The following is a 13,177-nucleotide window of genomic DNA, read 5'->3' as shown; positions in this document are numbered from 1 at the left end:
TAAGTGAATCTCTCCACGACCTCAACATCCTCACCACAAACAGACACAGACAGGACAGCAGCATCCAAGATGTCACCGAAAGCCTGGATCTTAGTTTTGACCCAAGAAACCCGTAATCCCAGCGGCTCCGACTCCTCATTCAGCACTTCGAGGGCCCCCAAAAGGATGTCTAAAGTCTCCGCAAAGATGACTGCATCGTCTGCAAAATCAAGGTCCGAGATCTTGACATTCCCAAACGATGCACCGCAACTTGATCTCTCCGACATCCTCCCTAAAATCCAGTCCATACAAGTGCTGAAAAGTGTAGGGGCAAGTACACATCCCTGACGAACTCCAGTAACAACTGGAAATAAGTCAGAGGTGGTACCACCACACTTCACAGCACTCTCAGAACCAGAGTAGAGTTCAGACATCAGATCGATCAGTTTTGGTGGCACCCCACGAAGACCAAGAATCCTCCAGAGGACATCCCGATTCACTGAATCGAACGCTTTACAGAGATCAACATAGGCTGCAAGCAGCCCCTGTCGAAACTCTCGTCTGCGTTCGGTGAGGACACGAAGGGCAATGATACGGTCAATCGTTGACCTCTTTGGTGTAAAGCCTGACTGCTCTGGACGCTGGTGCTCAAGCAGATGGTGGCGAACCCTATCAAGAATTATCCGAGCAAAGACCTTGCCCGGCACTGAGAGCAGCGTCACCCCTCGGTAGTTGTTGCAGTCTTGGCGATCACCCTTCCCTTTTCAGAGAGGGACAACAAGGCCCCTCTTCCAGTCAGTTGGGATGATGCCTGTGTTCCAGGCAGAGCACAAAACTGCATGCAACGACACGAGTGCAGCATTTCCACCAGCCTTGAGAAGTTCAGCATGGATGCCACAAATCCCTGGAGCTTTGCCCCGTTTCAACTGGTTCACCGCAGCCCATGTTTCCACAAGCGAAGGTGGACCGCAGTTGATTCGTGGGTCAGCAACAGGGATTGTAACACCCTTGACGTCCAACTCGACAGCTGGGGGATCAGCCTGGTACAACCGCTCAAAGTAACCGGCCCAGCGGGCCTTCACTTCAGACACCTCTGTCAAGAGCCTACCACTCTCTGCTCGAACTGCAGTGCTCCGAGGGATGGGCTTGGATGAACGTAATGCACGAATTCCCCTGTAAGCGGGACGAGAATCACCTGTCCACAGGTGATGCTCTACAGTTTTACACGTGCACGTACAGTTTTACGCCTCAGCTCTCTGAACAGCTCAGCTCTGCCATTCAGCCTGGCCCTGCGACTCTGGTCAATGGTATCCAGTGTCCCTTGAGAGACAAAATTCTTCTTTGCCCTGCGGTGAGTTCCAAGACATCCACCGGCAACATCAAGGACGGTGGTCTTGAAGGCACTCCACAACTCTTCAGGACCCCCCAAAGCACCCAGACCCCCCAAGTGTCCACTCAGCCTGTTCGCAAACTCCTCAGCTACTCTCTCATCCCTGAGCTTGGCAACATCCAGCCTAGGCTGGGATGGTACCATTCTCTAGGATTTAAGGTGCAGTTTTAGAGTTGCTACAACATGCCTGTGGTCAGTATTGAGGAACTGAGCACTCCGGTAGACCCTGCAGTTCTGGATCATCCTCCAACGACCGTCAATGAGGACATGGTCAATCTCCTTTGCCACACCGCCAGCGTTGGAATACCAAGTCCAGCGATGAGCTTGTGGGCGCTGAAACCATGAACCAGCCACCCTAAGTCCATGACTTCTTGCAAAGTCAAGGAACTTAGTGCTATTCTGGTTCATAGTTCCTGACCCATGGGGACCAACACACATGTCTCATAACCATCCCTATCAGTTCCAGTCGATGCATTGAAATCCCCCAAGACTGGAAGTGTATCTCGTCTGGGGCACTCACTGATCAACCACAGACTCGAGTGTAGCGTAGAATGCATCCTTCACGGTGAGATCACTCGCCTCAGTCGGAGCATAAACAGAGACCAGGGAAATGACACCTAAGGAGTGACGAATCCTTAATCTCATAATACGCTCGTTGACCGGTGTTACCTCAATTATCATTGGGGTCAGCTTATTGGACACAGCTGCAGCAACTCCTTGGGTATGGTAACTATCAAAGCGACCAGACCAATAGTAGGTGTAACCACCCACCATTATCTCGCCGCAATCCGGTCTCCGAACCTCAGAGAGAGCTGCAATCCCGATGTCCAAACGTTTGAGCTCAGATGATAACAGAGACAGGTGATCATCCTCTCTTAGGGATAGGACATTCCAGGCACCCACCCGAAGGGACCGCCTCAGGTTAACCCAAGGAGACCGCCGTCTGGTGGACGACACCTCAGCACCACTCCGACACACTCTCCCGCAATCTGACCCAGGGATGTTACCCCGTGGTTTCCCTCCTATCAAAGATTGGGGGTCCCGAAGGCTTTGCCCCAATCCCGTCATCCGGTGAGCTGCCCTGCGAAGGGAAGCTGCACAGGAGGTACTCCCACGGAGTGGGTTTTCAGATTTTTTTTGCGTTTTTGCGTTTTGCGGAATGAAGGGTTTTACGGTGGCCGGAGTGCAAATCCTGCCACCAACCTCCTAATAAGAAGTAACCCAACTGCAGGAGGACGTCTGCAGACACAGTTGGGCACTAGATATGGATGACCGTTGGCTCACAAGGAGCTCTTCCGCCCTTTGACAGGTTTTGTTTTTAATCCTGCTGGGTATCCATATCCAAACACCCCCTCACCAGAAAACCTGGTGGGGGAGACGGTTTAGTCGCCGACAACCCGACCATGGAACAGGTTAGTACAGGTTTACATGGTACCTGTAGCAGGTCACAGATCGAACCTGACCTGACAAACTTGCCAAAAGGTTAATAAAGTAATCGGACACAAACAAATATATCCAAACTGAGAAACAGAAAGGAGTGCTTCCTGGAATACCAGGATGTGTGGAGCACACGGCAATGATTTGGGAGGCTATCCAGGAAGCCAAGCGAAGACGGAAATGTTTACATATCACATGGTTAGACCTAGCGAACACTTATGGTGCAACATCTCATCGACTCATATAGAAGGCATTAAGGTTACACCATGTACCACAGTCAATTATTCAACTTGTACAAACCTACTTTGAGAAGTTCAGTATGCGTTTCTTGACTACTACCTTTACAACAAAATATGTCGAGTTAATGGTTGGTATTGCGATGGGTAGCACAGTTTCACCAATCCTTTTCATCCTGGCAATGCAACTCATCCTGGACGGATTACGCCTGGAATGTCCTATCCCTAAGAGAGGATGATCACCTGTCTCTGTTATCATCTGAGCTCAAGTGTTTGGACATCGGTATTGCTTGCAGCACTCTCTGCGGTTCGGAGACCGGATTGCGGTGAGATAATGACAGGTGGTTACACCTACTATTGGTTTGGTCGCTCTGATGGTTACCATGCCCAAGGAGTTGCTGGAGCTTTGTCCAATAAGTTGACTCCAATGATAATTGAGGTAACACCTGTCAGCGAGCATATTATGAGAATAAGGATTCATCACTCCTTAGGTGCCATTTCCCTGGTCTCTGACTATGCTCCGACTGAGGCGAGTGACCTCACCGTGAAGGACACATTCTACGCCACGCTCGAGTCTGTGGTTGATCATTGCCCCAGGCGATATACACTTTTAGTCTTGGAGGATTTCAATGCATCAACTGGAACTGATAGGGATAGTTATGAGACGTGCGTTGGTCCCCATGGGTCTGGAACTGTGAACCAGAATAGCACTATGTTCCTTAACTTTGCAAGAAGTCATGGACTGAGGGTGGCCGGTTCATGGTTTCAGCATCCACAGGCTCATCGCTGGACTTTGTATTCTAACGCTGGTGGTGTGGCAAAGGAGATTGACCATGTGCAGGTTGATGGTCACTGGAGGATGATCCAGAACTGCAGGGGTCCACCAGAGTGCTCAGTTCCTCAATACTGACCACAGGGTTGTTGTTGCAATTCTTAAGTTGCACCTTAAATCCAGGAGAATGATACCATCCCAGCCTCGGCTGGATGTTGGCAAGCTCAAGGATGAGAGGGTAGCTGAGGAGTTTGCAAACAGGCTGAGTGGAGATTTTGGGGGTCTGGGTGCTTTGACCGATCTTGAGTTGTGGAGTGCCTTCAGGACCATCGTCCTTGGTGTTGCCCGTCGATGTTTTGGAACTCACGGAGGGCGAAGAAGAATTTTGTCTCTCAAGGGACACTGGATACCATTGACCAGAGTCGCAGGGCCAGGCGGAATGGCAGAGCTGAGCTGTTCAGGGAGCTGAGGCATAGAACTGTACGTGCACTATGGGTGGACAAGGAGGCCAATGTGCGAGGAATCTGTGAGGGGGTAGAGCATCACCTGTGGTCGTGATTCTCGTCCGGCTTACAGGGGAATTCGCGCATTGCGTTCATCCAAGCCCATCCCTTGGTGTACTGCAGTTAGAGCAGAGTGTGGTGGGCTCTTGACAGAGGAGTCTGAAGTGAAGGCTCACTGGGCTTGTTACTTTGAGTGGCTGTACCAGGCTGATCCACCAGCTGTTCAGTTGGATGTCAGAATTGCGTTGCTCAGACAGTGGGTAGCCCAGATAGCTCAGATGGCAGAGCACTGGTACGGTTTGCCAGAAGACCTGAGTTTGATTCCCGGTCTGGGCCCGTAATTTTCCCACATTCATTATATACATATACATATATATACATATACATATATATATATATATATATATATATATATATATATATATATATATATATATATATATATATATATATATATATATATATATACATATTTATACATATACATATATATATTTTTTTTTTAATGAGACAAGTGACCTCAAGATGCACACACTTGCCTCTAAGTTGTCCAGCTATCACTGGCACTCTGAACAAATTCCAAATTCCTGCCATAGCTTCTGCTGGGAGAGGAATGGCAAACCACTGGCAATCTGGCATGATCCCACACCACTATGTCTTTGTAGAGTGCATAGAATGAGTGAGAGTTTTGACATTTTGTGATGAGAGCAGGTTATCTACATCCATCTCCATATTTCATTCACTCCACATTCCTGCCTACAGGTGGTGTCATACCATTATTGCCAGGCAGACAATGCATACACCTGCCTGGTTCCTGAATTTGTGCACAGCACTGCAGCGTTGATGTGTCGGTCCACTCAACTTGCCCCATATCGAGAGCTGCTTGCACGCGAATCTCATGCACTCAGTCTTCTAGGTCTGCGCTCATGTGTGCAGGACCCAGTATCCGCTTTTCGTCGAGGTGTTCTTGAGCCATTGATTGCTTTGCACAAAGGTAAGTGTTCATCATTTACCAAATATGGAGGTTGTGAACTTGATGCAATTCTAATTCTTGCTTTTATCAGATGTTCTTGTTTATAATGAGGCCCAAGACGCCAACTTTGAAAAAAAAAAATTGGTCAGAACTTCATGAATGATGAACTTGCCATCCCCAATGAGTTGAAAATATAGAATGAATGAAGATTGATCCATTTATTTAGTGAGGAAATGTGCACATTTTGTTGTTTAAAAAGCGAGTTGTTTAAAACGAATGTACTATTCAACAAGCCAGTAGGCGACATGGGTGGTATGAACCTACCTGTCAAGTCTCATCAAAATCGGTTGACTCCTCTGGCCTCCAGAGCTGTCCATTACATACAAACATACAGACAAGCCGGTAGGCGACATGGGTGGTCGCGACATAATTGCATACTAGTCATACAGTTTTTGACGGATCGGGCTGAAATTTTTTGACAAAGAGGTTGATTATAGTGCGCATAAAAGCCTGGAAGCCGATTTTTGATTTTCGAAAAAATTATTTTTTAAAGATTTTTTCAAGAATTTCAAAGTCCCTTTGCTCGGCAATGGTGGTGTCCATAGCAACGGTGCTCAAAAGCATAGAACTAGATCCTGGTATGAACCTACCTGTCAAGTTTCATCAAAATCGGTTGACTCCTCTGGCCTCCAGGGCTGTCCATTACATACAAACAGACAGACAAGCCAGTCGGCGACATGGGTGGTCGCTACATAATTGCATACTAGTCATACAGTTTTTGACGGATCGGGCTTAAAATCTTTGACAAAGAGGTTGATTATAGTGCGCATAAAAGCCTGGAAGCCGATTTTTGATTTTCGAAAAAATTAATTTTTTAGGATTTTTGAAAAATTTCAAAGTCCCGTTGCTAGGCAACGGTGGTGTCCATAGCAACGGTGCGCAAAAGCATACAACTAGATCCTGGTATGAACCTACCTGTCAAGTTTCATCAAAATCGGTTGACTCCTCTGGCCTCCAGGGCTGTCCATTACATACAAACAGACAGACAAGCCAGTCGGCGACATGGGTGGTCGCTACATAATTGCATACTAGTCATACAGTTTTTGACGGATCGGGCTTAAAATCTTTGACAAAGAGGTTGATTATAGTGCGCATAAAAGCCTGGAAGCCGATTTTTGATTTTCGAAAAAATTAATTTTTTAGGATTTTTGAAAAATTTCAAAGTCCCGTTGCTAGGCAACGGTGGTGTCCATAGCAACGGTGCGCAAAAGCATACAACTAGATCCTGGTATGAACCTACCTGTCAAGTTTCATCAAAATCGGTTGACTCCTCTGGCCTCCAGAGCTGTCCATTACATACAAACATACAGACAGACAGAAAAAAGTGAAAACAAGGGTACGCCAGCGACCACCCAACAGATGGAAAAAAGTGAAAATAAGGGTACTCTAGCGTCGACCCAACAGATGGCAAAACTGAGAATAAGGGGAGTCTGGCGATCACCCAAAAATGAGGGGTGATAAGTCTCTGTAGGCTGACATAATGCAATTTTTTTTTTAACAACACGTCCTTATTCACACAGAATTTTTGTTTCTTTGGAGCCATATTTTGCAGAAATGGTGTTGAAATTATTTTTTCCATTGTGGTCACATCCATTTATTTATACGGCATGGTGCAGAAGTTGTGCACCTGCTTTTGAGCTGTCTCATCTTGGTTTGATTGGCTGCTCAACTTTAAACTGTGGAATGGTGCTTCGCAGGCAGGGTGTTGCATCACAAAGTGATGGACCATTAGCTGTGGACCCATCATCCATTAGCATTAGTTAGTGGATGTTAAGGATCGCACTGTATCCTTCATAAAGAGTAGGCTATTTGTTGCCAGCACCCTGAACAAATTGCAAATTCCTGCTACCTTCAGTTGAACATCAGACTTAGCCAACCGGTTCGTGAAAGACTTGGGCCAAATACTTTCTCAGGCTGACCACTCAAGACTGTGTGAATGGTTGGGTAAGGTAGTCATAGAGAGTCTTCTTGTGGCATTGAACTCGCTGTCTTTGTTGGAGGAACAAGAGATGTGCGAGCATTTATGACTTATGGCTAAAATCCAGCGCACTCATATTTCTGATTTTTATCGCTATTTAAACTCAAAATTTTTTGGTCATCTCTTCGAGCATGACCTAATAATATGGGTGTCGATGTCCTTCGATCCGTCCGTGCATCCGTCCGTCCGTTCACAATGAAGTTGAAGCGGGAGATCTGGTCATTAGTGATCCTGATAGAGGTCGATGAGACGTACACGATGGTATGACTTTCAAGGTCACCTAAGGTCAAGGTCACGAGGCCTTTGAAGTTGCGAAAATGACGATTTTCAAATTATATCTCCTCCGCCATTTCTCAAGCGATCTTGAATTTGATTGTAGCAAATGAATCTATGGGACAATATCTAAATTTTGATCGGGCCGGATTTTCTATATTCGCTTTCATTTTCGTGTCACGTGACTTCAAAGTTGGCAAAAAATGCGAAAATGACGATTTTCATGCGAAAATGATGATTTTAAAAATCTATCCTACATTTCTCAAGCGATCTTGAATTTGATTGTGGCATATGAATCTATGCGACAATATCTAAATTTGGTCAGGCCGGATTTTCGATATTCGCTTTCGTTTTCGTGTCACGTGACTTCAAATTTTCCAAAAAATGCGAAAATGACAATTTTCAAAAATCTATCTCCTCTTACATTTCTCAAGCGATCTTGAATTTGATTGTGGCATATAAATCTATGGGACAATATCTAAATTTTGTCAGGCCGGATTTTCGATATTCGCTTTCGTTTTCGCGTCACGTGACTTCAAAGTTTGCAAAAACTGCCCTACCTTCAGGAGGCTATATATTTTCTCGCAGAGATGACCGTCACTCCCGCACGGGGGTAATTTTTGATTTCTATTTTTCAGTTGATTTATTTAATCGACATCCATCTGTCACTGTGCAACTGTTCCTTTGTATGTGACATTTGAACACAATGACAGGTGGCTTTGAACAAAGAAATGCAAGTCCAAGTGAATAAAGTATTTTCCCTTTTCGAAAAGTTTCCGAGTCAAGAACATAACTTGGATTGCAATCACATCACGGAACTAACCCATTGCTGGAAGCTACTTCGAACAAGACTACCATCTGTGCTGAATTTTCCTCCTGGTGCAGGGCCATTCCTTCATGGTTTGTTGGAGTGGAGGAGGTTTTAACTCCCTCATAATTGTGTTAGCCTTTATTGGTGGATACATCACTACAAAGTACTGCCATAAAAAGAACCAGCAAGTTATTTGCATTTCTCAGGAAAAATAGTCCGGCTTTCTAAATAAATGATGTCTGCACAGGGTCAAGTTACTTTTGAACTTTGAAACAAGATAAGAATCAACATGAACTTCGTCCACATTATTTTTGAGGAAAAATGTAAAAGTGGTAAGTTGTATGGTCATGGAAATGAAGCAGTAACTGTGATTCATTTTGCCCACACCACTATTTGAAATATCAGAAGAAGAAGAAGAAGAAGAAGAAGAAGAAGAAGAAGAAGAAGAAGAAGAAGAAGAAGAAGAAGAAGAAGAAGAAGAAGAAATAAAAACATTGGCGAAAACCAATGGTGGCTAAATTAAATATGATTGGTTCCTGCTTGAAATAAATATCTAATTAGAATTGCCATCCTTTTAAATACTTCTTTAAAACGGTGGCCAAGTTCATCCTGATTGTGTCCTGTTTTGTATAAAACGGTAACCGTAAATTGGCACTTTTTAATTTATTTTTTAGATGTGATATTTTTATAAAGGTTGGGTCATGCCATTTCCTTTCAGTGCAAATACATAAGAGGTCAAAGGTCAGAGGTCCCATTTGGAAAAATTATGTTACTGCACTACCTTGTGAACCAGTGTTGGGATTTTGACCAAACTTGGTGTGAGGATAATATTGTAATGCAAAGATGAAATGATTACATTTTGGCATCAAAGGTCAGAAGTCATGCCAGGTAAAAATGTGATGCTTGAGAACAGCTGAAGGGATTTAAATCAAACTTGGTAGAAATATGTATAATAATGTAATAATGTTGGTAGGGGCATATCAGTCGATGTTGCGACATCGAAGAGGGCTGTTCTAGTTTATTTAAATGTAATTGTACTGATATTATTAGTTCTTTTTATTTTTGTACGTATAAGAGAAGTAAACGGACATGCTAATTTTCGGGATGATAGGCCAAATAAACAATACTGCAGGCTGTAAATGTGATATCAGTTCACGTGAGATAAAAGTTCATTACCAAAAAGTACAAAATTTAAGAATTGTTAATTGGGGCAGCAGGATATGTCAGACTGTATGCTCCCTTGATGATTGTCTTGTCTGGCTTTAGTCCTCCACTGGCTCCTTGCTTTGGGATGCTATTTGATGTGACAGCAGGAGTGCTGTTTCTCGTAGCATTCCCCCTTCGGGATGGGGACGTAAAGCTGGCCATCTTGTCTGCATATTGGTTGTGGATGTTAAAGATCTCCTGGTATCTTGCAAAAAAGTATGAAATGGATGCTGGTGCATTGGGTAAACTTTGCCCAAGGCATGCATAATATATGTGTGCAAATAAATTATAAAGAAAGGGACATTATTGCAAAATTAAGTAAATGCAAAGAATAGTCTTTGTAGTGAGAATATGGATATATTTATAGATTAAATTCATCTTGATGTGGTAGAAGTATGATGTGACTGAACAGCTTCATATTTTGTCGAACTTCCCTTGTATACAAAATTGTATCAGGAATTCACTAGACTTCCAATGTAGTGATGGCACAGACACTCCATAGGTTTAATGCAACACAAATCCTCAAAAAAACTACCAAGATGCAAACTTATCAACCTATGAAGTAGTAACCTACTAACCAGCCATCTGTGGAGGATTTCGTATCCAACTATGACGACACTCGGTAGAGCGCATATGTCCGCCAGGTTGAACAGTTTACGTTTTGTATCCCACTGACAGGAAGGATCTGGACCCGAACCAAAATATAATCGGCTTGTTCTCGTCACCTAACTATCTCATTCACATACTTTTGTCATAAATCGTCTCCACCTTTCTGAAACATCATACTATATATCGTTTTTAGCCCATCATTCAATGGTGAAGAATCACTTTAAAAATTCTTGGATCCGGATCCATATCTGGATCTTCACCAAAATTGAATCACTTCTTTCATGTCACACACCGAACCTGTCCACCATGCTTTGTCTGAATCCATCCACAACTTTTTGAGATTTCCTGTTCACAAACAGACGGGGTGAAAATCCAACCTCCGCCCACCTTCAGTTGTGGAGGTGACAACACTTTAAACTTTTGGATAACATCACTTGGCTACAAAACTGACCGACTCAAAATAGCCTGATTCATTGTCCTCTTCTTCTTCTCCTCTTCTTCTTCTTCTTCTTCTTCTTCTTCTTCTTCTTCTTCTTCTTCTTCTTCTTCTTCTTCTTCTTCTTCTTCTTCTTCTTCTTCTTCTTCTTCTTCTTCTTCTTCTTCTTATTTGTCGTCTTCTTCTCCTTCTACTTCTCCTTCTCCTTCTCCTTTTTCTCCTCCTTCTCCTCGCTCTCCTCCCTCTCCTCCTCATTCTTCTCCTCCTCCTTTTTCTTCTTCTTCTTCTCCTTCTCCTCCTTCTTCACCTCCTCCTTCTCCTCCTCCCCCTCTTTCTCCTCCTTCTCTTTCTCCTCCTTCTCTTTCTCCTCCTTCTCTTTCTCCTCCTTCTCCTTCTCCTTCTTCTCCTTCTCCTTCTCCTTCTTCTCCTTCTCCTTCTCCTTCTCCTTTTCCTTCTCCTTCTCCTCCTCCTTCTCCTTCTTCTCTTTTTTTCTCCTCCTCCTTCTCCTCCCTCTCCTCCTCCTCCTCCTCCTCATTCTCCTACCTCATTCTCCTCCTTCTCCTTCTCCTTCTCCTCCTCCTCCTCCTTCTCTGCCACGGAAGGTGGAAGGAGGTTGTTTTCACCCCTGTACGTTTGTCTTTTTTGTTTGTTTGTGTGCAGCATATCTCAAAAAGTTGTGAACAGATTTGGATGAAATTTTGTGGGCAGGTTGGGTGTTTGACAAGGACAAACTGATTCGATTTTGGTGAAGAACTGCATCTGGATCCTGTACTATAATTTTTTTTTTTTTTTGTGATTCTTCACCATTGAGAGACAGATCCAAAAACGATATAAAGCGCGATATCTCAAAAATTTGTTGACGAATTCGGACGAAACTTGGTGGACAGGTTGGCTGTGTGACGAGGACGAATAGATTTGATTTTAGTGAAGATCCGAATCCAGATCCGGATAAGATAATTTTTTAGCTTTTAATGTGATTCTTCACCATTGAGAGATGGGGTCAAAAACTATGTATAATATGATATTTGAAAAATATATTGGCACTGATATGTTCAACTGGAATCAGACATTGCATGGCAGAGGTATGCGCTTCACAAAGTGCCCTTCTAGTTCGTTCACCTGCAACATAGTTCGGGGGAGCTTATGGGACGACACATCGTCCGTCCGTCTGTCCATCCATCCATCCGCAAACACTTGCAACTTCTCTGAAACTACACATACGATTTTGATAAAACTTGACCACAACCTTCACCACCCGGTATGTACCAAATTTTGTTCACGGCAATAAAAAAAAATCGCCTAAGGTGGTCTGCGGAGGGTTGCCCCCCAATATATGAATTTGCGTTTTTTCTCAGAAATGACGCATGCAATTCCGATGAAACTTGACTGCAACCTTCATCACCAGTGATGTACCAAAGTTTGATCACGTTTAAAAAAAAAAAAAAAAATCCATAGGTATTTACTTTCTTCTCCGTTGCATATTTTGTGGGTCATCCACGCCTACCAGTGGTTCCCAGGTTCTTATCCAGCCACTACCAGTGGGTATTGCCCCCATTTATTTTTATTATTATTAGCTCACCTGGAATGTAGTTCTGGGGAGCTTATGGGATGGTGCGTCGTCCGTCCGTCCGTTTCTGTCCACAAATACTTGCAACTTCTTCTCTGAAACTACACACATGATTTTGATTAAACTTTACCACAACCTTCACCATCCTGTATATACCACAGTTTGTTCATGGCATTCAAAAAATCTGGACCTATTGGGGTGTACGGGGGTTGCCCCCCAAAATTGGTGTTTGCTTTCTTCTCCGAAACTACACATGCATTTCTGATTAAACTTGAACACAACCTTCATCGCACATGATGAACCAAAGTCTTTTCACAGCATAAAAAAATCGATGTCCGAGGGGGTCTGCAGAGGTTTCTTATGGGGGGGGGGTGGTTGTTTCCCCCCAAATGAGGTGATCGCTTTCTTCTCAGAAACGACGAACACAGTTCAGATGAAACTTGACGACAACCTTCATCACCCAAGCTGTACCAAAGATTGTTCACGACATTTGAAATATCAGCGGCTGAGTGAGTGTAAGGGGGGTTGGCCCCCAAAAATATGTATTTGCTTTCTTCACCGAAACGACACACAATTTCAATGAAACTTGACCACATCCTTCATCACCTGTGATGTACCAAAGCTTGTTCATGCTATTTAACAAATCGGTGTCGAACAGCAGATACGGGGTGGGGTGTTGCCCCCCACCCACAAATATATGTTTGCTATAACATTGGTTCATTGGTACATTTTGCTGATTCCGTCCCACGTTGATTTCCTCCTCGGTTTCGTCAATCTGAAAGGTGAGCACCCAGGGGAATTGCCCTTATTATTTTTTTATTATTATTATTATTTTTATTATTATTATTATTATTTTCTGACAGCCTAACTCAAAATTTATTGGTTTAAACTCAGAACTTGGTTTAATGCATCGACTACGTTTTATAGTGGGAAGGTCCATGATTACT

The 13,177-nt window shown here is 43.8% G+C and overlaps 1 protein-coding gene across 6 annotated transcripts in view; it reads left to right on the top strand.

The window, feature by feature from the left end:
* The window catches only part of LOC147029847 (protein TANC1-like), a 419,064-nt gene that overhangs the window by 278,032 nt on the left and 127,855 nt on the right, over window positions 1-13,177 (top strand). For all 6 annotated transcript variants that reach the window (XM_085873244.1, XM_085873249.1, XM_085873243.1 and 3 more), the window contains one exon: window positions 5,080-5,311. In XM_085873244.1, the coding sequence (XP_085729370.1) occupies window positions 5,080-5,311 (232 nt within the window). The remainder of the gene's footprint in view (window positions 1-5,079; window positions 5,312-13,177) is intronic.

The sequence above is a fragment of the Eptatretus burgeri genome, chromosome 3, assembly GCF_056783735.1.
Source record: "Eptatretus burgeri isolate ZD-2024b chromosome 3, Ebu_testis_v1, whole genome shotgun sequence".
Lineage (NCBI taxonomy): Eukaryota > Metazoa > Chordata > Myxini > Myxiniformes > Myxinidae > Eptatretus > Eptatretus burgeri.
Note: the sequence above shows the minus strand (reverse complement) of the source record. Positions and strands in the feature narration are given on the sequence as shown.